We start from the raw sequence: 13,472 nt of genomic DNA, 5'->3' as shown, positions 1-13,472 counted from the left end.
CAGCAGCCGCTGCACGTGGACACACTCTGAAGTACTGCATATACACACAGTGGTTCCAACCTGAAGGGTTGGGCCCCTCCGAGGGGCCACCAGGTGAACCTTAGTGGTCGTCACGATTAATGAGAGCAGGAAGAAGAAAACGCTTCTGACAGACGCACTTTTGAGCCTGGAACAGTCAAATGAAACCACCTGAGAAGTCTGGAGGTGGTTGACCAGTCACTTAGCTACAAACCACCAGTTTAATCTAAAACAATACTCACATTGTGGTAAACTTATCCTGTTTTGTACCTAATGTTTAGTAGTATGCTAAGTGAAGCAGAAGTAAGTAAAGTTTAAAAAAAAAACTCAACTGAAGTACAAGTACCTCAAATGTGTACTGAAGGGCTAACACACAACCAATGATTAAAGATTAAAGATTAAAGTGACATATTTTGTCATTGGAGGGAACTCACTCCAACGAAATTCGTGCTCTGCATTTAACCCACCCAAGTGACGTGCACACACACACACAGCAAACCCGGGGCAGTGGGCGACCGCGTGCAGCGCCCGGGGAGCAGTGGGGGTTAGGTACCTTGCTCAAGGGTACCTCAGCCATGGACACCGGGACGGGGAATCGAACCAGCGATCCACCGGTTACGGGTCCGACACCCTAACCACGACTGATAGCTAAGGTTTAGCTAACATTCCCTTTGAAAGCAGATTATTATGGACTAGTCCCAGCCTAGTCAAGCGAGCATGAACTGATGAAGCCTCTTGGATGAGAGGTGAAACGTCTTCAAAGACAAATAACTAAGTCCAGTTGCATTCGATTGAATTTCCTTGAGATAACCATGACCTGGATGAATGAGAATATTCACAGGCCCAGATTATTATGCATTAGCTTTTAGCTGTAATGCTAGTAGAACTTGTGTTAGTTGGTTTTATACACAGAAACGTCTCTTCTATGACTAATTTCAACAGCACAACTAGCTGTCTACGCGTCGTTACGCCCTGCAGCTCCTCAGACGACTTTTAATTTGAAGGTTACCTTTTTAATACGTAGCAGAACAGACTCTCTGCGCAGGCGCGCTGATGACGTTCTTCCCTGACAACAAGCAGATGTTTCTTGGCAACCGGCTCGCAGGTAAGAAAGTTTTACACAAAGAGTTTTTTGTTAATGACACTTCAACTTTTAACGTTTGTCTCTGTTTCCTCCGTTTCAAGAATCAACAGGAAATCAGGAAGTCAAATCACTGTAAGTTCGAAGCGAACGTATCGTTACTGTACACAAGAAAGCGTCTCATTGCCTCATTACGTCGTCTTTACGTTTACTGATGCAAAGACTTAAATGTTGTGTCAAAGTCTTCCTCACACTTTGACCGATACTAAAAATACCAGAACCAGTCTTTAAAATGTCCGCCATTTTTGACTGAAGAATGTAAACTCCACATGAGCTCAGGATTTGTGTGGTCTTTGTCATGGATCACATAACTGCAGGTCTAGCTGAAGCCTCAGACCAGAAAAGTTTTCCCTGAGCTCACAAATAGATATGTGATGTAGTCTCTCTTCATTTTTCTGAGAGTGATGCATTCACAGTCCTCAGAAAAAATAATTCTAAGTGTCTCTGCGGTCAGAGATCCAGCCTCCCTCCTCCTCCAGATGGATGAGACGGTGAGACCTCTGAGGATTCCTCCTCAGATCCCCGTTTACGCTGACAAACACAACGTCTTCCACCTGCTGCAGGTAGGAAAGCCTTTAGCCTTTTGAACGCACAGCTACAGGTTGACTACACTGTGTGTTTGTGTGTGTGTGTGTTTCAGAACATGTTGTTCAGTCTGGTGATTGATCAACCTGAAGATCCCATCTGTTACCTGATCAGACTGCTGCAAAGGAGCAGCTTGGACAGTAAGTCACCTGAACGCAGCTCATTTTGTTTCCTCTCAGGAAAACCTGAGCATGTGGAGTGAGACGGTTGTTCTCAAATGGGGGACGAGACCCTCAGAAGGAGTCTTCAGAAGAATCAAAAGGGTCTTGAGATAATTATCAGAACATACATGAGATTATGTTTGACCTCGTGGCCTGTGGACATTGTTCAGCCTCTCATCAGGTTTCTCTGAATGAAGAGAAAACTTTCTCCACTGTTTAGTGCCTGTGTGTGAGGTGAAATGTCCCTTTAAATAAATCATTTCTGCAGCCACAAGAGGGAGCTGTGAATCCACAACTGGCCTGTCATAGAGTCCAATAGATGCAGATGTCAAATCGAACCAATCTGTCAATGGACCCCATTAATATAACTGTCCATCTTAATCCTGTCTGTCTGCCTGTCTGTGTGTCTGTCTGTCTGCCTGCCTGCCTGCCTGCCTGCCTGCCTGTCTGTGTGTCTGTCTGTCTGCCTGCCTGCCTGCCTGCCTGCCTGTCTGTGTGTCTGTCTGTCTGCCTGTGCGTCTGTCTGTATGCTTGTCTGTCTGCCTGCCTGCCTGCCTGCCTGCCTGTCTGTGTGTCTGTCTGTCTGCCTGTGCGTCTGTCTGTATGCTTGTCTGTCTGCCTGTCTGTGTGTCTGTCTGTCTGCCTGCCTGCCTGCCTGTCTGTGTGTCTGTCTGTATGTCTGTCTGCCTGCCTGCCTGCCTGTCTGTGTGTCTGTCTGTATGTCTGCCTGCCTGTCTGTGTGTCTGTCTGTATGCCTGCCTGCCTGCCTGTCTGTCTGCCTGTCTGTCTGCCTGCCTGCCTGTCTGTCTGTCTGCCTGTCTGTGTGTCTGTCTGTATGCCTGCCTGCCTGCCTGTCTGTCTGCCTGTCTGTCTGCCTGCCTGCCTGTCTGTCTGCCTGCCTGCCTGCCTGCCTGCCTGTCTGTCTGTCTGTCTGCCTGCCTGCCTGTCTGTCTGCCTGTCTGTCTGCCTGCCTGCCTGTCTGTCTGCCTGCCTGCCTGCCTGCCTGCCTGTCTGTCTGCCTGCCTGCCTGCCTGCCTGCCTGCCTGTCTGTCTGTCTGTCTGCCTGCCTGCCTGCCTGTCTGTGTGTCTGTCTGTATGTCTGCCTGCCTGTCTGTGTGTCTGTCTGTCTGCCTGTGCGTCTGTCTGTATGCTTGTCTGTCTGCCTGCCTGCCTGCCTGCCTGTCTGTGTGTCTGTCTGTCTGCCTGTGCGTCTGTCTGTATGCTTGTCTGTCTGCCTGTCTGCCTGTCTGTGTGTCTGTCTGCCTGCCTGCCTGCCTGCCTGCCTGCCTGTCTGTCTGCCTGCCTGCCTGTCTGTCTGCCTGCCTGTCTGTCTGCCTGCCTGTCTGCCTGCCTGCCTGTCTGTGTGTCTGTCTGTATGCCTGCCTGCCTGCCTGCCTGCCTGTCTGCCTGCCTGCCTGTCTGCCTGCCTGCCTGCCTGCCTGCCTGTCTGCCTGCCTGCCTGCCTGCCTGCCTGTCTGTGTGTCTGTCTGTCTGCCTGCCTGCCTGCCTGCCTGCCTGTCTGTGTGTCTGTCTGCCTGCCTGCCTGCCTGCCTGCCTGTCTGTGTGTCTGTCTGTCTGCCTGTGCGTCTGTCTGTATGCTTGTCTGTCTGCCTGCCTGCCTGCCTGCCTGCCTGCCTGTCTGTGTGTCTGTCTGTCTGCCTGTGCGTCTGTCTGTATGCTTGTCTGTCTGCCTGTCTGTGTGTCTGTCTGTCTGCCTGCCTGCCTGCCTGTCTGTGTGTCTGTCTGTATGTCTGTCTGCCTGCCTGCCTGCCTGTCTGTGTGTCTGTCTGTATGTCTGCCTGCCTGTCTGTGTGTCTGTCTGTATGCCTGCCTGCCTGCCTGTCTGTCTGCCTGTCTGTCTGCCTGCCTGCCTGTCTGTCTGCCTGCCTGCCTGCCTGCCTGCCTGTCTGTCTGTCTGTCTGCCTGCCTGCCTGCCTGTCTGTCTGCCTGTCTGTCTGCCTGCCTGCCTGTCTGTCTGCCTGCCTGCCTGCCTGCCTGTGTGTCTGTCTGTATGCCTGCCTGCCTGCCTGCCTGCCTGCCTGTCTGTCTGTCTGTCTGCCTGCCTGCCTGCCTGTCTGTGTGTCTGCCTGCCTGCCTGCCTGCCTGCCTGCCTGTCTGCCTGCCTGCCTGCCTGCCTGTCTGTGTGTCTGTCTGTATGCCTGCCTGCCTGCCTGCCTCCCTGTCTGTCTGCCTGCCTGCCTGCCTGCCTGCCTGTCTGTCTGCCTGCCTGCCTGTCTGTCTGCCTGCCTGTCTGTCTGCCTGCCTGTCTGCCTGCCTGCCTGTCTGTGTGTCTGTCTGTATGCCTGCCTGCCTGCCTGCCTGCCTGTCTGCCTGCCTGCCTGTCTGCCTGCCTGCCTGCCTGCCTGCCTGTCTGCCTGCCTGCCTGCCTGCCTGCCTGTCTGTGTGTCTGTCTGTCTGCCTGCCTGTCTGTCAGTTCCCCGGGTCGTGCTGCTTGGTCCTCCGGCTGCTGGGAAGCACACCGTGGTGAGTGAGTCAGTCTATTAAAGGAGCATTCCCCTTCATCTCAGCTCGCTGTAGAGTGAAGGTTTGAGTCATCACTTCTTCTTCTGTGGTTGTTTGTTGCCTTCAGGTCAAAAAGCTGAGTGCCGAGCTGAGAGCTGTCCATGTGACCACAGACAGTTTACTGCAGGACCAATCAGAGCGGACACATCCGCACACAGAGCAGGTGCACACACACACATTGTCTAACCCTTTTGGCACGATGCTGAGGAAAACGTGTCCCTGGTGTTTCTGTCAGCTGATCCGCAGTGTGTGTGTGTGTGTGTGTGTGTGTGTGCTCAGGAGCTTCCTGCCGAGCTGCTGGTCGCTCTGCTTCAGCGGAGACTGAAGGAAATCGACTGCTTCAGCAGGGTAAGCCCGTCCAGAGCGGCGGCCTGCTCACGGATTGTCTGTGTGTGATGTTGTCTCATGGACTGAGTTCTGTAGACAGACAGTAAGATGTCTCCCTGTCCCTCAGTGTCTCCGTCTCTGATGTGCTGCTGTGATGATAATAATTAGCGCTGTGGTCGCTGCTGTGTCGTCCTGTGATTCCCAGCAGGCCGAGCAGCGTGTTGGCGTGTTTCCCCAGAGATCAGCTGATCAAAGAGCCGCGCTGCTGTCACATCACGCGTGTTGTTTTCACTGGGACTCGTCCTCTCTGCTGCTCCTCATTAGCATCACGTCCTGTTTCCTGTCAGCGCTCATCAGGACCCTGAGAGCTGCTTTCTGATCAGTTTAAGAGAATTAAAGAGAGCGAAGCTGCTGTCACACAACAACAACAACAACAACAGCACAAACCAAAGCTCACAACTGCACTTATCGGTCTGATTGATCATCTGCCCTCCAATCACTTCTCTGCTGTGAGACAACAGAACACACAGACAGCTGACAGCTAAAGGCAAAACCTGCAAAAACCACAATCTGAAGGAGGTTCTGCTGATTCTTCAGGAGTTCATTAGAGTTCATGTTCTTCACGTGTGGTTTGGAGGTCCACTAAGATGTTCTCAAGGACATTGAGGGGGTTCTAGTCATCAGTGTGATGAGGTCTTTACATAAAGATGTCTAAACCCAGGAACTCAGGAGTTAAAGCAAGGCGTCTGGACTTGTGAACACAAGTCCAGACGCCTTGCTTTAGCTGACCTGGGCGACTGAGAATCTCCACAGATATATCTAAACCCAGGAAATAAAACATTCATTGGGTCGTGTCAGGAAGTTTGTGATGGGTCTTGGGTGGTTCTTGTGATGACTGAAGTCGTTCTTATGGTATTGTTGGGGTTCTAGTGGTCAGCTTGGTGGTTTCAGGGTTCCTGTGGGTGGATCCGCTGGAGGTTCTAGTGGTTGGTTAGGAGGTCAGAGTGGTCTTTAGAAGATTTCATGTGTTCTTCAGGAGAAGAACCCCAAGCCCATGCTAGATCCATGGTAGGTGCGGTGTTAGCGCCCCCCACTGTTCACAGGACTGTGGATCGTCCCTCCAGACAAGTTCCACAGACTTAAAGCTTCGCTCTCAGACGAGCTCTCAGATGCTGCTGTTTAGTTTCACACTCAGTTTGTTTCCTCTGAGGCTCGACGGTTTCTTCCATGAACCCTCCAAGATCTCCACCTGATGACAATTTATTTGCAGTCACAACAACAAACCCTGTCTGTCTGTCTGTCACTTCTTCTTCCTCTTCTTCCTCTTCCTCCTTGTGTGAGTGTGTGTGTGTGTGTGTGTGTGTGTGTGTGTGTATGTGTGTGTGTGTGGTGCAGCCTGTCACTGATCGGCAGTAAACTCTACAAACAGCTGCGCCTTCAGCCTCCAGCACTTAGCTTCGTTTAGCATTTAGCGTCAGTCTGTGTGTGTGTGTGTGTGTGTGTGTGAGTGCGTGTGTGAGATCTTTAGCTACTTTCATCTGCTAATGGCTGTTTTTGGCCGCAGGCTAAACTCATCACACACACACACACCAGGGACCAGGTATGTGTGTGTCTTTATCTTCTGTCTGTCAGTGTGATTGGGGGGGGAGAGAGTGATTGACAGCTCCCATCAGGTCCCCGCCTCCTCCTGTCACATTTAATACCTTACCTGTCTCTCTCTCTATCTGTCTGTCTGTCTGTCATTTCAATTACCTTTATTATCACAGCTTCCAGACAAAAGATCCTCCGCTCAGCACGAGAAGTTAGCAGGAGGGTTTCTTAGCATGTATAACAAACACAACAAACTAAACTTTCAGAGCACGTTAGCTAATGTTTAACGTTAGCTAATGTTTAATGTTAGCGTGTCCACGGGTGTTTTGATTTGGTTTTGATGTCTGCTAAACTGTTGACAGGATAATCAATATCTGTAACCCAACGACTGATCATGTGGTAACAGCCAGTGAAGAATAAATCAGACAGCAGTTCATCCAGCACACACACAACCTGTCATACACGTGTGTGTGTGTGCCAGTGCTGCTGCCAGTCGTCTTTATTCAGCCTGGCAGGCAGCACTGAGGGATTACTACTCCATAATAATGTGTGTGAGACTGAAGCAAACTGGTTTTATTTAGCTGTGATACGGATGTCAGACAGCAGTGAGCTGTCAGCCTCACACGTGATAATGAGTTCACACAGAAGATGCCGTTTAATGAGCAGCTTTACATTCAGGAACACACTTTTCACACACTTAACATTGTCAAATGCAGGTTACTACACCTGCAGTCCTAAAGGAAGTTACACATACCTGGAAGAGGCTAAGACAGTGAATTTAAATGTGCCAGACCACACAGATTTTATCTGACAAGAGCCGACATCACCGGTCCTCTGTGATCGGTAACACCAGGCCAGCGGTCAGCAGAGAGTGTGATCACCCAAGCTGAGTATCAGCAGTGAAGTGTTTCTCTACTGTGGTAGCCACAGAAAAAAACCTGCAGTGTTTCCTCTGGGTTGGCAGCTGGGGCCTGGTGGTGGGTGAGCCGGGGCCGAGGGGGTCGACATCTCACATCTTTTCCTCACAGTCATCATTTACTCTTGTTGGGAAGATGTTATTGATCCTACAGTAGTCGTACTTTCTGTCTTAACACACCTTCATGTGTAAAGTTTGTCCCAATGGGGGCGCTAGAGAACAGATCATAGAGTCATTAAAATCTAAGGGGTTCATCCTCTGGAGAGCAGGAACATCTACAGGATGTCTAATATATAATATCTATCCAATAAAATATCCAATAAAATGTTCACAAGTGAGTGAACACAGTGATCACATTCACTCAGTTAGATGCATCATTCACACCTGCTGGTGTTCAGAGCCCTCCAGAGGTGGAAACAAGCGAGGTGTTAGGGCTGCCATCCAGATTTGGCCCGGTCTGTGTTACAGGGCTGGGTGTTGGAGGGAATCCCTCAGACTCGTCTGCAGGCTCTGAGTCTCCAGCAGGCTGGAATCATTCCTGAACATGTTGGTAAGAGCAGAGTCCATGGCCGCTACATATACAGCACACTGCATATCCTGTCACTGGGAAACAATATGGTGTGTGTGTGTATATGTGTGTGTGTAGTGATGCTGGAGGCTCCCGATGACGTGTTGTTGGAGAGGACTCGGGGGAAACTGGTCGACCCGCTGACAAGAGGTGAGTCCAGACATGTCGGTCTGCTCTTCAGGCAGCCTTCAGACAGCCTCAAATCAAGTCTGTTTTTGTCCACTGATGTCATGCAGAATGTGAGCAGAAAATAACAAAACAAAACAAAATAAAATGGGTATAGAGCAGATAGCTGAGGATAATGATTATCATCCAACTCTAGGTCCAATACTGATGATGAATGTCCAGTAAACGTCAGACAAGTCAATGACAAAACAAACAGTAAAAGCTTCTGATCACTCATGACATCACTTCCTGTCTCTAGACGTGTACCATCAGACCTTCATCTGGCCCGTCGATGACACTGTCGCTCAGCGTCTGGAGAAGGAGCGGGACCTGTCAGAGATGCAGCGATTGGCTGATCTGCAGCGTTACCGCTGTGAGGTCACCGGTCTGATCTCTGCGTATCAGCACGTCCTGAAGGTCGTCAACTGTGATCAGCCACATACTGATGTCTACCAACAAGGTACAGACACGCACATTTAGCCTGCGACACGAGACACCGACTGTCAGGTGTTTATCTTCATGTACATCAGTCTGCATTCATTTAAACAGACCTGCACACTGACCAAGCCCAACACTATGATCAGTTCATAATGATGCAGCACTACTCTTTAAAGTCAGAATAAAACTGTAGACATTTTAACGTCAGAATTCAGTTCCAGCTGTGGTCTGATTTATGGAGATCTCCTCCGATATGCAGACGATTCATTGGTTTATACACGGCTTCACTTCCTTTCAGTCTGCAGAATTCATTCTATTTAGATGTCTTTAATTCCATCAAACAATGGCTCCACTGGAACAATTAAAGGAATAGTTCACCCAAAAATGCTGATGGAATGTCAGGTAAAGTTTCCTCATCTGCAAAACATTTCTGGAGCTTCACAGCAGAACATTGTTGCAGCCTTCTGTTAATCAACTGGAAAAGCTGGATACTTGTTTTAAATTGTAAAAAACAACCAAAATAAAAAATATAAAATGGCTTTACACAGCATAATCCAAGTCTCCAGAAGCCTCTGATTTGAAAGGACATTATTTAAACACTATCAAGCCAATAACTACACTGTTGCAGCTATGCTAAAAATGTTAGCATGGACCCTGTTTGAAGAGGTTGCACAAGCTCAAATGTGCTTGAATGGATTTGTGACCTCTGCATACCTCACTGTTCACCTGCTGCCTGGAAGTCAGAGTCACACACAATAGAGAAAGGTGAAGTTGTTGCATACAGGACTAGGCTTGTACTCATAGAACCTAGGGTCATGGTAGTTACCAATATTCTCATCAATAAACTGCTGCCTTCATATACCGTACGGAGTGTATGTGATCTATGTGTGTGTGTTTCTGTGTGTGTTAGTGCTGGCTTTTGTTCGGACAAGATGTTACTCCAGAACTCCCAGAATCCTCCTGCTGGGTCCACCAGGTTCAGGGAAGAGCCATCAGGCCAGACTACTGTCAAAGAAATACAAGACGGTGGACGGTAAACACACACGCACGCACACACACACACACACAGCCCCTTCTCAACCTCAGTAATGCAGACGACATAAAGCTCAACACATGAATCAGGATCAGGTTGTGGTTTTCACATGATGACAACCTGTCTTGGTTAGTGTCGAGTTATTTTTAAGAGCCAGTGGATTCATTCATACAAATACTGATTGGTCACATGTAAACTGTGAGGAATTTAGGAGTTATCTTTGACCAGGACATGTCCTTTAACCTACATATATTGAATATTTCAAAGACTGCATTTTTTCACCTCCACAATATTGCAAAAAATTATTCTGAGACCATGCATTCATTAACTCCAGGCTGGATTATTATAACTCCCTTCTATCACGCAGCCCCGATAAGTCTCTTATAAATAAAGACTCTCCAGCTAAGGTTTTTTTTATATATTATTCTGTTATTCTATATATATATATATATATATATTATATTTTGTGTGAAAAATTACTTGCTACTTTTGTATGCTTCTTTGTATTGCAACCCTGGCACAACAATTTCCTGCGGGATCAATAAAGTTCTTATCTTAACTTAATCCAGAATGCTGCTGCACAATTACTCACAAGAACCAGCATGAGAGATCATATTTCTCCTGTTCTGGTTTCTCTACATTGGCTACCTGTGAAATTCAGGATAGATTTTAAAATTCTCCTCCTCACTTATAAAGCCCTGAACGGTCAGGCACCATCCTATCTTAAAGAGTTAATAGTACCCTATTATCCCACCAGAGCTTTGCGTTCCCAAAATGCAGGGCTACTTGTGGTTCCTAGAGTCCTCAAAAGTAGTTTGGGGACCAGAGCCTTTAGTTATCAAGCTCCTCTACTATGGAACCATCTTCCGGTTTCGGTTCGGGAGGCGGACACCCTCTCTATATTTAAGAGTAGACTAAAAACTTTCCTGTTATATAAAGCTTATAGTTAGGGCTGGTTTAGGCTGGTCTCTAGTTATGCTGCTATAGACTTAGACTGCCGGGGAGGATCTCCCATGATGCACTGAGTTTCTCTCTCCTCCTCTCCCTCTCCTTCTGCACACATTTGTGTCCCATTAATGCATGTTACTAACTCAGCTTCTTCCCTGGAGTCCTTGTGCTTTCTCGTCTCTCAGGTTCCCATTTAATTCTATTACTACTCTGTACAGCTACTACCATTATTACTGTTACTAATACTGCTATCATAATCACCATAGTACCTCCTGTATACTTTGTTATCATTATCTACAGTTCCAATAATTCTGGTTTTATTGCTGCTGCTACGCATCTCTGCTTGTGTGCTCCTTCTCTGGACCTGCTCTAATTGGATTGAATTGAATTAAACTGATGATGACCTGCCTGTCTGTCTGTCTGTCTGTCTGTCTTTCTGTCTCTTAGTGAGTTGTGGTCAGTTGTTGCGGTCTGTAGCAGCTGATGGTTCAGCTCTGGGACAGGAGATCCAACTGTACCTGGACGACGAGAGGCCAGGTAACCACACACACACACACACACACTCTTTTACTCCTCTTGCTGTGTGGACTCCTCTTGACTTAATATTTTCACCTTAAACTCACCATGACCCAAACCAAATTCTGGCCTAATCCTGCTGCTGCAGTTCCAGACTCCCTGGTGCTGCAGGTTCTGGAGGAACGTCTGAGCCAAGTGGACTGCAGCTACAGAGGCTGGATCCTGCATGGCTTCCCCCGAGAGCTGCAGCAAGCCAAGAGTCTGCAGGAGTCCCAGCACCAGCCCAACAGGTACACACACTACTGCTACTACTGCTAATGCAGCAGGCATCCCAGCAGCCCCAGCAAAGCCTGTTCAAACCGGTTTGAGGACACTCCCAAATCCTGCACATCAATTATGATGTTCTTTACTGAGCGTGTGGTGACCTCTGGTGACGTCTGCTCTCTCCTCTCAGAGTTTTCATCCTGGAGTTGACCGATGATGTTTGTCTGGAGAGGCTGACTCTCAGATCTACAGATCCAGTGAGTGGCGAGAGGTCAGTACAACCAGTTTAACCAGCAACCAATCACAGAGCTTTGTTTTCAGTAAAGATGTTGATGAACTGTCAGTAAACTGAAGGGCAGGCAGGAAGGATATTTCCATTAAAACACAGTCTGTGGTTCAGATACATTCGTCAACCTGTTGTATGTATAACAAAGCTGTGCTCAGCCGGGGGCTCCTTGGGTCCCCACATCCCCCAACAACACACCTTGCAGGATCACAAGAGCAAGCCTGTCCACCAGGCTCAGACTCTTTGAAGGAACAGAACACACAGCCCGTGGCTTATGATCCTGTCTGTGGGATGGTTTGGACAGTCCACAAACATAACAAGCAGCATGGAGCACCCAAACATGTGACTGACATATGATGTGTGAGGTTCACTTAAAGCACAGGGGACATGACACACCTGAGCACACAACCCAGACGCTCAATGGAAAACTGCAGATATTTCTTCCTGTGATGTCATTTCCTCCTTCAGGTTTCATGCCATGACTCGACCGGCTCCGTGCACGGAGGTCCAGAACAGACTGAGGACAAGACCCGAGGACAGCGTACACACTGTAACACACCAGCTGAATCAGTACAGGACATACGCTGCAGCCCTGCAGGTACGCACACACACACACACACACAGTCATGTTTCCATCACTTTTGGGGACATTACATAGACTTCCATTCATTTCCTGGAGGCTTACCCACCACCTGACCATAATAATAAACCTTACTTACCCAATTCTAACATTAACCTAACCTTAAAGCAACTCAATATTTAATGCTTTATGTTAAACCTGATTCTAGTCCTAACCAGTTTTTAGAACCTTTTGGCTGCTTGTTTGCTGACATCTGACATCATTCATGTGTGTGTGCGTGTGTGTGTGCAGACTGTGTATCCAGATGCAGTTCATATCAATGCTGATCAGGATCCTCATACTGTGTTTGAGGCTCTGGAGAGCAGACTGACAGCTGATTGACAGGACGACACACCTGGACACAGGAAATGGACTTACTGTTGTCTGCCATTTTTTCAAAATGTTTTAGTTTGTTTAAAAAAAATCTAATGTTTTAGTCATCTCTACTGGTTATCATAAACCAGCAGGTAACAAAGAGGGACACCTGTCTGGGGTGACAGATGACAGACTTGTCTCGCTCCTCACCAACGTCCATGTGCCATTAGACGTATTTATGTGCTCTGCTGAAATGTAGATTCAGTACCCACCACCAGGGCTTGTGGGTAATGAAGTTCTTATGTGTCCAATCAGAAGACACAACTCTGCAGCCACAGTGTGTGGGTGAATGACCATCTATCACACATCCACCCTGTGTGTGTGTGTGTGTGTGTGTGTGTGTTTGTCGCCTCAGGCAAACGTCATCTTTACAAACTGTTCACATCTCAGAGTTCAGACGTTTGCAACCTTTTCACTTGTGTGGAAGACAGAAAATGTCTTCAGAAACATTTATGACATTTATGTCGCTTTTATTATTTCTTAGTGTCTAACATTTTCAGACAGGGACGGCCTTCTGTTGTGTGTTTCTTTGTTTTCCTGTTTGACAATGAAGCCATGAAGAAAAAACTCTGACTGTTGCTATACATAAAGTTATTTGATTTCGATCAGTGACTTCCTCTGGATTATGTCTGACGTCTCTGAGTGTCCTACACGTGTCTCCATATGGACTGTCCTCTATTTTATTTGACAACCGTCCAGTCCAACAGGAAGTCATGTGACTCTGCATGTGTTACAGGACAGCTTGTTACAGCCAGACAGGCAGACAGACAGTCAGACAGACAGACAGACAAGCAAGCAGTCAGACATACCAGCGTGCAGGCAGTCAGACAGACGGGCAGCCAAGCAGACAGACAGATGGGCATGCAGACAGACAGTCAGACAGACAGATGGGCACGCAGGCAGTCAGACAGACGTGCAGTCAGACAGACGTACAGTCAGGCAGTAAGACAGACGTGCAGTCAGACAGACGTACAGTCAGGCAGACGTGCAGTCAGACAG

At 48.1% G+C, this 13,472-nt stretch overlaps 1 protein-coding gene across 5 annotated transcripts; it reads left to right on the top strand.

Annotated features, from left to right (window-relative positions):
- The first annotated feature begins 84 nt into the window (after nt 1–84).
- On the top strand, nt 85–13,078 carry ak8 (adenylate kinase 8). 5 transcript variants are annotated; one of them, XM_046386487.1, is made up of 16 exons: nt 85–266; nt 961–1,123; nt 1,614–1,722; nt 1,800–1,884; nt 4,340–4,389; nt 4,496–4,591; nt 4,708–4,776; nt 7,730–7,811; nt 7,908–7,979; nt 8,254–8,454; nt 9,343–9,465; nt 10,861–10,950; nt 11,078–11,219; nt 11,384–11,464; nt 11,948–12,077; nt 12,351–13,078. In XM_046386487.1, exons 3-16 carry the CDS (start codon nt 1,639–1,641, stop codon nt 12,438–12,440), a joined length of 1,395 nt encoding a protein of 464 aa, XP_046242443.1. In that variant the 5' UTR covers nt 85–266; nt 961–1,123; nt 1,614–1,638; the 3' UTR covers nt 12,441–13,078. The 5 variants fall into 5 exon arrangements, with proteins under 5 accessions (XP_046242443.1, XP_046242444.1, XP_046242442.1 ...); XM_046386488.1 differs by having other exon boundaries at nt 85–321; nt 1,043–1,123; XM_046386486.1 differs by having other exon boundaries at nt 85–321.
- Nucleotides 13,079–13,472: the final 394 nt, after the last annotated feature.

This window comes from Scatophagus argus, chromosome 4 (assembly GCF_020382885.2).
Source record: "Scatophagus argus isolate fScaArg1 chromosome 4, fScaArg1.pri, whole genome shotgun sequence".
Classification (NCBI taxonomy): Eukaryota; Metazoa; Chordata; class Actinopteri; family Scatophagidae; genus Scatophagus; species Scatophagus argus.
Note: the sequence above shows the minus strand (reverse complement) of the source record. Positions and strands in the feature narration are given on the sequence as shown.

What these genes read in the sequence shown, in the direction of transcription:
- ak8 (XM_046386487.1), top strand. Translation starts at nt 1,639, where the DNA reads ATGGATGAGACGGTGAGACCTCTGAGGATTCCTCCTCAGATCCCCGTT. An exon ending in ACGTCTTCCACCTGCTGCAG is followed by an intron (nt 1,723 to 1,799) that starts GTAGGAAAGCCT and finishes TGTGTGTTTCAG; the next exon opens with AACATGTTGTTCAGTCTGGT. An exon ending in GCAAAGGAGCAGCTTGGACA is followed by an intron (nt 1,885 to 4,339) that starts GTAAGTCACCTG and finishes CCTGTCTGTCAG; the next exon opens with TTCCCCGGGTCGTGCTGCTT.